Genomic DNA, 12,650 nt, shown 5'->3' on the forward strand with positions numbered 1-12,650 from the left:
AAGTGACACTTTGATAGGTCATATCTTCAATTAAGCAGGGAGTTATATAACAATGGCTAGAAGCACAAGTTGCATAATTAAATTAAGCAAATCATATTGTGGTGGCAAGTATATCCTAATGACGGACGGATGACTGGCTTGGCACATGTTCACACATGTTTGATAAATTCCAATTCAGCCTTGATGGTATTTAGGTTTGTAGATTATCATCATGATTATATTTTCTCAATGAAGTTACTATTTAAGAATTATAATTGTGGTTTCCATGCTCAATCTTATGTTGAATACTATTTAAAGAAACAAAGAAAAATCAAAGTGTTGGACTGGACTCAATATGAGTGTTTCGAAGCTCTCTGCAAACTGGAGTACAACCTCATTAGAAATTTTGTCGCCACATATTGATGTAAACATGAAAACAACCTCCCCAAGTTTAGGCTTTTGCAAGCCCAATGAGAGCTCATTGTAGAAACGATGATACCTTGGAGCCCAAGAGTGGCTCTACGTGGTGAAGTGGACGTTAGTTCTCAGTAGTGGCTTAGAGAGGGTTGGCGAGGTCGCTCATGTTGTTAAGCTCAGAGGCGTTTGTATATGTAGCATACGACCAAACTCCATCATCATCTTCAGGTTGCACCTCATGTTCATGTGCGAGTTTTTCTTCATCCCACTCTTCAGGCATGGCCACATTAGGGTCCTCCTCTTCTTCTTCTTCACCTTGCGCATCATAATGCAAAATACCTTCCTCAATCGAGAACCGTTTATGCATGGGAGTCAGAAGCAAATGACCAACTCCAAGGATACAAATAAGGATTATATCATTCCTAATGACAACCATACCACCGCTATGGAGAACTGAAAAGAGAAACAAAACAATTACCATCTAATGGACGTAACGCGCCCAAAGTCGAGACCGAGTGCGTTGTTCAAAATGGTGATAACTCCTCCGCAAGTGATGTCTCCTCGCGTTTGGTTGGCCCGGCGGCTAAGATGGAATAAGAGAATGGCGCCCAAGTTTGGCCTCATGTTGAAGATTGATCGCGGAGCTTTTCCAAGTATAAGCATATTTTTTTCATTCACTTTTGAAACTTCTCTACATGCCTGCAACATGTTAGCAATAACATAGTAGAAATTAAAAAAAATAGGAATTTCAATGCAAATGGCCATAGAAACTAGGCAATGGACACTCATGCTATAATAGTAATGTTGCAGATGGGATTGCAGCATATCTGAGCAAACCGAGTATGGTCGTTGTTGTCTGAAACCGAAATGAGTGCACCACTCGATGAGATACACATCAAAGTTCCGGACCATGATGCGGAAATGGATCCTGTCTTCTCGCTCTCGTGGGAAGTTCACATAGTGTGTGTCAAGGTGCTAAAAAATTCAAGCATCAGCCAGCGATAAGTAGGAATGTTCTAAAAGAAAATTTTCCACAAGACAGCACTAGCATATAACAAACTAAACTCATTACTTATATCGAATATTTCATTGTTTATGTTCTGATGCACGACTCGGTTCAATCAGGAAAACTCTCCGTATTCAGCATGCTAACTTTCAAACCTGTCTATGTAAAATGCTCCTACGTTAATAACACCTTTATATGAAAAAAAACTGGAACATCCACTTCTCAAATGCGTTCGGCGGAAGGTCCAAATTGCCGTCCCACTGCATTATAAAAAAACAAAATTAGCATTCAATAGTGCTGAAATGGCATCATTCATTTTTTATAGGTCGCATTCCTGCAATATCTTTGAACTTGTAATTTCATATGCCAATAGAACGTCATCTTCTTAAACATTGAATATTTTCGGGTTTATTTTCAAACTTTGACACATGGTTTTCACAACGTTTTCTTTGTAATTTGGTTTTCATGTCATATATTTTCTCCTCGGTGAAATGCTTTTAAATTACTCCCTTCGATCCATATTACTTATCGCTTATTTAGTACTACTAAATATAATAGCGCTTCACTGTAATTTTAGAAGAATGACAGTTTGGAGCTACTAAATATATGTGTGTAAAATTTTAGAATGAAATACCTTGAGATGAGGTATGTGCAAAAAGAACAAATTCATGGACTTTTGGGATGAATAGTATTCCGGATCTTGTGCCTCCTCGTATGTCTGTATATTTTTTGAAATGTAAAATATGAATTCTGTTGAATTTTGAATTTTTAAAAAATGGCCTCCATGTAGGCCGAGCTCCAAAAGCAGTTTTTTTTAGGGACTAACAAAACATGCTAAGGCCCCGCTTGGTTCCTCGTTTTAGGGCCCAATACACCTGTAAAATATACCCCTGTAAAATAAAAACGGATGGGCCTGTCGTTGGTGCTTGGCATGTCGTTTTTGGGCTGTAAGTTTTACACTGGTTTTCTCGTTTACACCCGTATCGGGCCGGTATCCGATACAGACCAGAGGCCGTCGTTTTTCCCCCACCTCGCCTCTCGCTCGAGACCTAGATCGAGTTGCGCCGCCGGGAGGCGCCGGCGCTGGTGTCCACGAGGAGGTCAAGCGACGACGTTCGCGACGGCGACGTGGTGAGGCGCAGAAGATGGTGGCCACGACGGGGTTTAGACGTGCCGACGACGGCGACTCGTTCCTGGCCACGACGGTGACGGCGACTCGTTCCTGGCCACGACGGTGACGGCGACTCGCTCCTGGCCGCGACGGCGACGCTGGCCGGCAGTCGTGACCTGACCGTGACGGCGAACCGCTCATCCTCCTCCGCTCCGCCAAGGTATCCTCCCTCCTCCTCTGCCCCCTTCCTATCCCTTCCCCAGTCATCCGGCGGCGGAGTACTCCTTGGCGACGTGGCCATCCTGCTTGGTGATGATTAGACCGAACCCTCCTATCAGTTAACAGCTGCTGCCAAAGTTTCACAAGAATTCAGTTTCGTCAGGCGTAGGGTAGTTAGTTCCGTCAGTTAAAGTTCAGTTTGATCAGGGAAATAAGCCAAGCTTCATTTAGTTGTTACAGTGCAGTTTAAGCTGCTGTCAAAGTTCAGATTGATCGGGGAATAAGCCAAATGATCTGGTAGTTAGCTGCTGTCAAAGTTCAGTTTGATGTAAATCTAGAAATACTGATAAACAAACAGATGAACAGTGATCCAATGAGTTGCTTTTGTCTGTCCAAGATGTTTTTGATCGGTTGAAGATAGTGCCCAAAGTTCCTTGCAATAGATAATGTGTTTGGTCATGTTAAGCTAGTTTGTCGTTGTTCATATACTATGGGCCTGCTTCGTTTAAATAACATGACTGATGCATGGAATAACAACAGAAGCTTGCTAACAATCCATGCCCTGATGTGTATGCTATATAGATAGACAAAGTTTTTTTGCTTATTTATTTTATTCTCTTCTCGCTAGATAATGGATACAAGTAATCATGCTGATGGTTATCACGTACTGATTCGGAGGAGGAGGAGATGATGTTTCTTGTCTTTCCGACATTATATTGTATATCTTCTAGGAGAGAAAAGATTCCATACAACACATCAATTCTTACGGGAGCTAAGTATATCCGGGAAATATTGGATGGCCACCCTCAATGGTGCCTTGATATTCTTAGGATGGAATCCCACAAGAATTCAGTTCGTTAGCTGCTGTCGAAGTTCAGATTGATGTAAACCTAGAAATACTGATAAACAAACAGATGAACAATGGTCCAATGATTTGTTTATGAACAGGGTCCAATAAACTTCCATGGGTTTATGAATAGTTCATCTGTTTTCTTTGTCCAGTTGTGCAAATAGAATGCTAACTAAGTTGGGCCTGTTTGATAAGTTATATAACTGCAGCACCTATTATTGCTACTGATATCATTGGCTCATTGCTGCCTTTGTGCAATGCAGAACTGTTAAGAGTGATTTGGAGGATTCAAGATTCTGTGAAGCTCTTTTGACATTTAAAGCTCAGAACTGAAGGTACTTAATAAACTCAAAAGCATTCAGTCCAGCTTGTGTGTGTGTCACTGATTTATTCTTCATTGTTTTGCGCATGTGCTTGTCTATATACATCTATACTCAACTGTTACATCAATCAATAGAAGTATGGTAATATCTTTTCATGTTACACTAATCTCGTTATCTTGATGTGCTAGTGCTCCTTTTATTCCAATGTCATAACATAGATTATATATACTACTGTGTTTACTTTGAAGGAGAGTTGCGGGTATTTATTTTGTAATCTCTTCTCGCTAGATAATGGATACGAGTAACCATGATGATGGATATGAGTCATGTACTGATTCTGAGGAGGAGGAGGAGGAGGAGATGATGTTTCTTGTCTTCCCGACAATATATTGTATATCTTCTAGGAGGGAAAAGATTCCAGTGAACACATCCATTCTTACGGGAGCTAAGTATATCCGAGAAATATTGGATGGCCACCCTCAACGGTGCCTTGATATTCTTAGGATGGAATCCCATATCTTCCAACTTCTATGTGACCATCTTAGATCCAAAAATCTTCTAAAAAATTCAAAAGGAGTCAGTGTTGAAGAGCAACTAGGGATGTTTATGTACATGCTATCCAGGAATGCGAGTTATCGTACGTTGACTGATAGGTTTCAGCACAGTCCTGAAACGGTGCATAGGCATATCAATGGATGCTTCAACGCTATGAGATCATTGGCATTTGACCTTATCAAGCATAGTTCGCTAGATACTCATTGGAAAATATCAACAAATCCCCAGTTTTGGCCTTTCTTTGAGGTACACGCCATCCCTTGCTATGTACTTTAGGAATTTATATCCTCCCTTAGTATAACACATATAGTAACCATAGCTTGTTTAATGCAGAACTGCCTAGGGGCAATAGATGGGACTCATGTTCCCATGACCATTACATCCAACGAGGCTGCTCCATACAGGAATAGAAAGGGGACCCTCTCCCAAAATGTGATGGTCGCCTGCGACTTCGATCTCAACTTTGTTTATGTGTCAGCTGGTTGGGAGGGGTCTGCCTCAGATGCTGGAGTATTGAAATCTGCTATTCAATCAGGCTTCCATGTGCCTCCGGGCAAGTATTATTTGGTTGACGGAGGCTATGCAAACACACCACAGTTTCTAGCTCCGTACCGTGGAGTTCGTTACCATCTAAAAGATTTCGGTAGAGGTGGCCCTCGTCCAAAGAACCCCAAAGAACTCTTCAATCTAAGGCATGCCCGTCTACGGAACCATATAGAGCGTACAATTGGTGTATGGAAAATGCGATTTCCTATTTTAAAAGTTGGCGCACATTACCCAATTGACACTCAAGTCAAAATTCCTATGGCGGCAGCTGTATTTCACAATATAATCCGGAGTCACAGAGGTGATGAACAATGGCTAGATACGCAACAAATGCAAATTGACCCTCTTCTATTTGTCACTCTTCCTGATGGAGATGACAGACCTCGACATGTTCCTACATCCTCAAGCAATCAAAGGGACCTTGGTAATTCTATGAGAGATGAAATTGCCAACAGGATGTGGGTGGACTATCAAAGAATTCGAAGTGAAAGATCGTCACGGAGATCTACTAGCTAATAATTTAAGTTTTTATTCTGTCAAAGTAATTTATTGTAATGATGTGGAATTTGAGATATAAAGATGACATTTGAGTTATGTTAATGTTTCATTTGAGTTATGTAAGGATGACATTTGAGTTATGTTATTAGGATCGATCCTATATATTAGCAACATTTGAGTTATGTTAATGTTTCATTTCATATTACTTGATGTGATTTTGCATTTTCAGATTCTTATATTTCTTAATGTGATGTTGGATTTTCATATTCTTATGTTGCTTAATGTGATCAGATTCTTGTATTGATTTATTGCTAAAGTTACATTGTCATAGGTTCAATATGACGCAAAATAGGGCTAAGTGGACAGCAAGGTATGAGAAAGGTCTCGTGGAGGTACTTACAGAGTACAATCTATCTCATTACCGTGGCCAAAATGGGTGGACTACCGAAGGATGGAATCAAGTTGTCAAGGAACTGAACAATTTATATCCAGAGGCAAGGTTTACCAAGGATCAGGTTCAAGATAAGGAAGCTCAGTTGAAAAAGCACTACAAAAATATCAAGTTGATAGTCAACCGCTCTGGAATATCATGGAATGATATTGCATGTGTGATCAACACCACGCCTGAAAAATGGGAAGAGATCATTGCAGTAAGTTTTTATTCCTTCTAACTTTTGATTTCCTTATATGTGCATGAACTTTTCATGCCTATGCATGATCTGCTCACACCTTTCTATTAATTATGTAGGAGGACCCAAAGCTCAAAATGTATGAAGGAAAGAGCTTTCCATTGTACGAGGCATTGGGTGTGCTCTATGAAGGACACATTGCGCAAGGAAGACACTGCCTCACATCAAGGAAGCCTCCGATTGGCACAAAAACAGGTAGCAACTTTGGAGCGAAGGATAAGATGGTTGCAAGCACTAGCAAGAAAAATACAAGACATGGAAGAGATGACAACGTAAGGACTTCTTCAATAATTGACATCAATGATACTCCTACATTAGATGATGTGGATGAAAGAGAGAACACTGTCAATGACGAGGAAGAATTAGGCAGTGAAGATGCTGATGGCGATCAACCACAAATAAGTGAATCAAGTGCAAAAGGGAAAAAAACTAAGAAACAAAAAGGTGCCACATATGTACAGCGACTTGAAGATTCCATGATGGCTTATGTGAATTTCAAGAAAGATCAAGCTTCCAAGAAGGAAAAAGTGTCACAGCAAGGAAAACAACCCTCAATTACAGAATGCTTGCAGGTCTTGAATGACATGGATGATGTTCCCGACGAGGTCAAAATCTTTGCCTCTGATGTTTTCAAGGATGCAGCAAATCGTGAGATTTTCCTGGGTTACAACTCAAGATTGCGGGGTATGTGGCTAAAGAAGGAAGTCGACAAGATTAGTCCTCAGCCTCCTCCTTGTAAGTACCATTATGTTGGTTTTCTGCATTTCTTCTCCCCACTAAAAGATAAGTTTGTAAGGCTTAGTTGAGCGAGTATTCCTTTGCAGCTCGGTTTTCATCTGGCGATATTCCTTCAATCAATCTGGTGCTCTGATCAAAGGTATTGTTTGTGCTCCTTTTATTTCCATTAGGTGAAGCATACCTTGCTTGCTCCTGGAGTCCCTTTGGCCTCAACGAGGCTCCGCTAGTGGGAGGGAGTAACATAATATTCTGGACATGTTTGTTATTATCCACAATAGACCTGTTTTGGGAACTTGCAATTCTTGGAGTTATCATTTTTGCATTCAAAATCATATAGACCTGCTGCTTTCTAGAACATCTTTTCTTACTTAAGATGTTGTTTATATTGCTGCCATGTTGTTTCTTCATATCGGTGTTTTTTGAAAAATAATATGGTTTCTTTAAATTTAGTGACATGCTATGGCTACCTTGTACCATCTGGCTCCCCTTGGTAATTCAGGATTTTGTGCTAATCTTTTTGACATACATGGTTGTTCTTGACATGTGTGGCTGGTATCCTTCATAGAGCACAAAGTGTTCTTACATAGCTAATGTTTTTCAATTTTTTTTCTTTTCAGGATGTCCTTTCACATGATTCTATGATTACCCGAGTCCATGAAGCAATCAATAATATTCCTGAAATACTTTATGTCTAAGCGCACAATGGTTGAACAATTGCCTCAATAAATTTGGTTATGTAGCATGCGGACGAGACGAGACAAGTATGCCTCGATAAATTTGTAATTTAAACTACTGACTTTGAGCACTATGAGTTATCGGAACTATGTTCAAATGGATGATTGCAAAAATATTATCCTTTTTTTGATGTGGTTGTACTGTTATATAAATAAAAAATTTAGCTCATTTTATACATGTGCAATTTGTGTGGAAGTGCAGTCTGTGCTATTGAAAATTCTGTACGTGTGTATTAGAAAGTCTGTGCTGTTGAAAAGCTATACATTTGGGTGCCATGCATATTTGAACATATATATAGTGCTGCAACTTGGGCGCCATGTATATTTTACAACCGAATTGAAACTGGAGCCAACTTACAGGGGTGGCAGAAAAACAACATTCCAAGCGGAGGCTAGAAGCGGAATGGAAATACAACCCTGTGGCATGTATTTGGTTTGAGACTAGTATAATACAGGTGTAAAATGTTACAGGGGTGGCAGAAAAACAACATTCCAAACGGGGCCTAAAGAAAATGCAAACCTCCACTGCTGTTGGGCAGAAGGTCCAGATTGCCGCCCCACTCCATTATCAAAACTTAATAATTCGTCGTCGCGTTGATGCAATCGTCGTCATCGGAGATGCCTCACGCCTGCAGCTGCGAAGACCAAAGAACCGAGCCGGAGCCACTGGCCGGATTCGCCATGAGACCGCCGCCGTCTCCCCCTTTGCTCCCCTTACTCCTGCTTCTCCTTCTCCTCCCGTCGCCGCCGACTGCGGCGGCAGCGGCAGGCCCCGCCTCGTTGGAGGCGCTCCGCGCGGCGGCCGGCCGCAGGGCCGCGTCGCCGGCCACGCAAGAGAGGGCTGCCGCCGGGGTGCTCCGCCGGCTCCTCCCCTCCCACGCGCTCAGCTTCCGGTTCCAGATCGACCCCAAGGTTGGAGCACGTCAACTCCGGATATTTCACCTCACTGTGACACTGCCACTAGCAGTATTGCTTGGACAGAATCAGTGATTGTTTTGCTTTCATTGCTCCAGGGCGGCGTCTGTGGCGACTCGAGCTGCTTCAGGATAAGCAATGTTGATGGCTCGAGCAAGGGCCGTGCAGAGATTCTGTATGCTTCTCTCCCTTATTTTGTGTGCACAGGACCATTGCCTGCTCTGTGGTCTAACTTTAGAGAAAAGTGTAGCTAGTTACTAGTACTAATTAGTTGCTGTGATTGTCTAGCATTGTGTTCAAGTGATCTCCACCTTATATATGCTGATGAGTTTGGAAATAGCAATTATATGCCTGATCAAGCAGTGTTAAAAATTGAAGGCGTTTCCCTCGAAAAGCAAATCATTGTGTTCGACTCCCGGTTCTTCAGTTGAGCATGGAGAGATGAACAGAGTGAAAATTCGCTAGCATGCAAGTTACCAAAAGTACAAATTTCTGATGTTTCCATTGCAAATAAAAATAAAGGCAAATGCACTCACCTCTTCATGATGTGCAGGATCCAGGGTAACACTGCTGTTGAGCTTGCATCTGGACTCCATTGGTACCTCAAATACTGGTGTGGGGTGCACATTTCTTGGGATAAGACTGGTGGTGCACAACTGGCGTCAGTCCCTTCGCCTGGGTCTCTGCCACGAGTGAAGGAAACGGCTGTCAAGGTTGAGCGCCCTGTTCCGTGGAATTACTATCAGAATGTCGTCACTTCCAGCTGTGAGTTTTTTCGTGGTTTAGTCTTTTTTCCAGCTCTCGTTGTCTCTGTTTCGCTCATAGTTACTAATGTCTTGAACTCCTGGTTCAAGTCCTTCATTGTAAATACACCTCTCATGTTGATTTGCTAATATCTCTCATCACCTATTGCGCTCCAAAAAATGATTCCCTTGGTGCCATATGGATTCCTTGATCATTTAGGAGTACTAGAAAGTAAATGCACCGTTCAGTTTTTACTATCATGGCTGTTTGTTTTGACGCGAAAGCAATATAAATCTATCTGCTGATGTAAACACACATGAGGAATTGTTTGGTCTTGTACAATTATGTCCTAATAAGTTTTAGTTCGTTAACTCTTCCCATTTTATAGATGTACATTTTGCCCTGTACACACATTCTTTTAATTTAGAAATATTCCTGAAATCTTGCCGTTCTATTCTTTGCATGGATTCCAATGTTCTTTTCCTGATAAAATTCCTGTAGACTCCTTTGTGTGGTGGGATTGGAGAAGATGGGAGAAAGAAATTGACTGGATGGCACTTCAAGGAATTAACTTGCCTTTAGCGTTTACTGGACAGGAAGCTGTTTGGCAAAAGGTTTTTAAGGTAGAGCGATGAACATCTTTAACTCTGAAATGTTTTGTCAAAAATTGGAGCGTAGTTTTGCAACATGATTCAACTAGTCCTCTGGCTGAGAACTCTTAGAATAATTTTGCTGAAGCAACATATGATTAAAAGTGAGCCAAAGCTGGACCAATTTAAAGCCCATCTTCATTCTGGCTTCCTTACTGGGCCCAGTTCTCACCCGATTTAGTCAGTAAATTGATCAGTTTGGGCTGGCTCAGTCCAATAGACAGGACCTGTCTTTTTTTGCATGTGAACAGCAGTTCTACAATACAGAATTACAAATGCAATTTACACTGTGGAAGATTAGAGTTGAATGCTCCTGCAGTAGAATAATAGACTGGATAATCATTTACCTTGACTTAGTGTCTGCACTCTATTTGGGAATGGGCATAGTAGCGTGATGATTGCCCACATTCTTATCTTTCATTTACAATTTTGCATAAACTTTTGTGGAAACAATAGAACAATATATATATATTGTAATTACTCAACACAACTTGTACGGTTGCTGACCAGTTTGAAATCTTCAAACATGACAAACCCAAAAGTTATATTTTGTTAGATGTTCCACTGTTCTTAGTTTTCCCTCCATGTCATAGTGGAATTACTTATGATGTGATTTGTATTTTACTTTTGAACTTTTTTGTTGATTGATCACTTCTTAATTATTGAATTCCATTCCAGAGCTTTAACGTCACCGACAGAGATTTAGATGATTTTTTTGGTGGACCAGCTTTCCTTGCTTGGGCTAGAATGGGGAACTTGCATGCGTAAGTTAAAATTAAATTTATTGAAGACGACTTAATTGGCAAATAGTTGCTAGATAAATATCACAGCATTACAAATAAATAAGGATACATTGCCTCTGTTTTAGCATTTTGGTGATTAGCTCATACCGGAGTTATTTGCCTGGTGTATTTTCTTCGGGCAACCGGCTTGGCGTCATCATTCTGGAATCAATATCGTATTGGTCATTGTTTAGATCTTTAGTTCCTCTTCATGTTATTAAATTAGATAATCCTGAATGAATACTAGAAAAAGATTTTCTTTGTACTGGAATATTTTCCTTTTGTGTAAATATTTCCAGATGACAAACAATTGCTGTATATTTTGCCTTCAAAAGCATTTTGACTATATTGTAGGTTTACACAGTTGCCTCGAACACTATGTTGGTATTCTTGCAGTAACACCTGAAATGCTAAATGTGATTATTTGTACACGGGAATCATTCGACAATATAATCATATGTTTAAAAAAAATTGTAGATGGGGTGGGCCACTTTCACAAAATTGGTTAGATCAACAATTGGCACTGCAGAAGAAAATATTGTCTCGTATGATTGAGCTTGGAATGGTCCCAGGTATGTTCTTTTACAGTCCAGAAATCAAAATTTCTGTTTTTTTCTCTATTAAATTTCTGCTAGTTAAACCTGACATATGCCATCAGAGCCTGGTTTTCCTTCTATCATTAAAGTTTTCTCATTTGTTAATATTATTGCCATCTACTTCTAATTTTAAAGTCATGTGTTCTTGAGTATATTATACTATTGGTAAATTGTTAATATAACTCCCTAAATATTTGATTCAGGTTGTATACTTACAGTGTATTCCATTTTTCAGTTCTGCCATCATTCTCAGGAAATGTACCAGTCGCGTTTAAAAAATTGTTTCCATCTGCCAGCATAACCAGACTCGGTGGATGGTAATATACTGTCATGTGCCATTTCTGCTGATATTTTCGGGAATTTTGTGCTCAGTATAAGACTGAAGACTGAAGTTACTAGAATTTCATCTTTATGGCTAACCTTTGTATCGCTCAAAAAATATCTATTGTTACGTTGGAGCCAGAAGCCCAGCTTTGGTGCCCATGCATTCATGATGTCTCTTGCAAAGTATTCGAGTGTTAAGTACTCCCTGTGATCCGAAAAAAGTATCGTGGCTTTAGTTCAAATAGTTCAAATTTGAACTAAAGCCAGGACACTTCTTTTGGATTGGAGGGAGTATTATTGGAACATCCGAGACAGATAAAGAAGTTTCAGACCTTCAGGTTTTTTAACTTGTAATACTTATGAACTTGCCATTTTACTTAGTTACCATATGGGGCTACAAACATAGTTGCCCATGAGATAGTTATTTAAGGGCCAACTTTGCTTAATGGATAGCTTGGGATTATATGGCCAATATCCTTATTGGTGCAATAGAAGGGCAAAATCAGATTCAACTTCTTCACAACTCCCGAAACAAAGAACTTCTTCAAACTAGTTTTCCTTTTGCAGGTTTCTTCGCGCTAGCCTAAAGGTCTAGAAGACTAGAACTATCAAATCAACATGAGCTAGCAGTATTTGTGTCTAACATTTTATGGGTTTCAACTCTAGCCTACCCCAACTTGTTTGGGACTGAAAGGCTCTGTTGTTGTTAGGAATAAAAATAAAATATCAGTTGACTACCATTTCAGTAAACAAACTTATTTGACATGGATTGCCGGAATGAAGATTTTTCTACTTCAACCCTTGGATGCTGATATTTACATATTCTTTGCTTCAGGAACACAGTTGATGGTAATCCTAGGTGGTGCTGCACTTATATTCTTGATCCTTCAGATGCATTGTTTATTGATGTGGGACAGGCTTTTATCAAGCAACAAATGAAAGGTCTGCATTTCTATTGGTGGATAGAAACTGGA

General features: G+C 40.3%; 2 protein-coding genes across 5 annotated transcripts in view; both read left to right on the top strand.

Annotated features, from left to right (window-relative positions):
* The first annotated feature begins 2,580 nt into the window (after positions 1-2,580).
* Positions 2,581-7,799, top strand: LOC119303245. Of its 2 annotated transcripts, none has more exons than XM_037580355.1 (6): positions 2,581-2,733; positions 3,846-3,917; positions 5,822-6,154; positions 6,253-6,928; positions 7,018-7,070; positions 7,549-7,799. In XM_037580355.1, the coding sequence occupies exons 3-5, from the start codon at positions 5,843-5,845 to the stop codon at positions 7,062-7,064; spliced, it is 1,035 nt and encodes a 344-aa protein (XP_037436252.1). In that variant the 5' UTR covers positions 2,581-2,733; positions 3,846-3,917; positions 5,822-5,842; the 3' UTR covers positions 7,065-7,070; positions 7,549-7,799. The 2 variants fall into 2 exon arrangements, with proteins under 2 accessions (XP_037436252.1, XP_037436251.1); XM_037580354.1 differs by having other exon boundaries at positions 5,836-6,154.
* A 398-nt stretch (positions 7,800-8,197) lies between these two features.
* Positions 8,198-12,650, top strand: part of LOC119303246 (alpha-N-acetylglucosaminidase-like) — a 10,186-nt gene continuing 5,733 nt past the window's right edge. The window contains exons 1-8 of one of the 3 annotated variants that reach the window (XR_005147862.1): positions 8,198-8,577; positions 8,679-8,755; positions 9,134-9,345; positions 9,826-9,947; positions 10,653-10,738; positions 11,234-11,328; positions 11,588-11,669; positions 12,512-12,618. Coding sequence is in view for 2 of the 3 variants with exons in the window: in XM_037580357.1 (XP_037436254.1) it covers positions 8,263-8,577; positions 8,679-8,755; positions 9,134-9,345; positions 9,826-9,947; positions 10,653-10,738; positions 11,234-11,328; positions 11,588-11,669; positions 12,512-12,618 (1,096 nt within the window). In the remaining variant the exon portion in view is untranslated. The remainder of the gene's footprint in view (positions 8,578-8,678; positions 8,756-9,133; positions 9,346-9,825; positions 9,948-10,652; positions 10,739-11,233; positions 11,329-11,587; positions 11,670-12,511; positions 12,619-12,650) is intronic. The other 2 variants (XM_037580357.1, XM_037580356.1) reach the window with 2 other exon arrangements.

Source organism: Triticum dicoccoides, chromosome 5A (genome assembly GCF_002162155.2).
Source record: "Triticum dicoccoides isolate Atlit2015 ecotype Zavitan chromosome 5A, WEW_v2.0, whole genome shotgun sequence".
Taxonomy (NCBI): Eukaryota; Viridiplantae; Streptophyta; class Magnoliopsida; order Poales; family Poaceae; genus Triticum; species Triticum dicoccoides.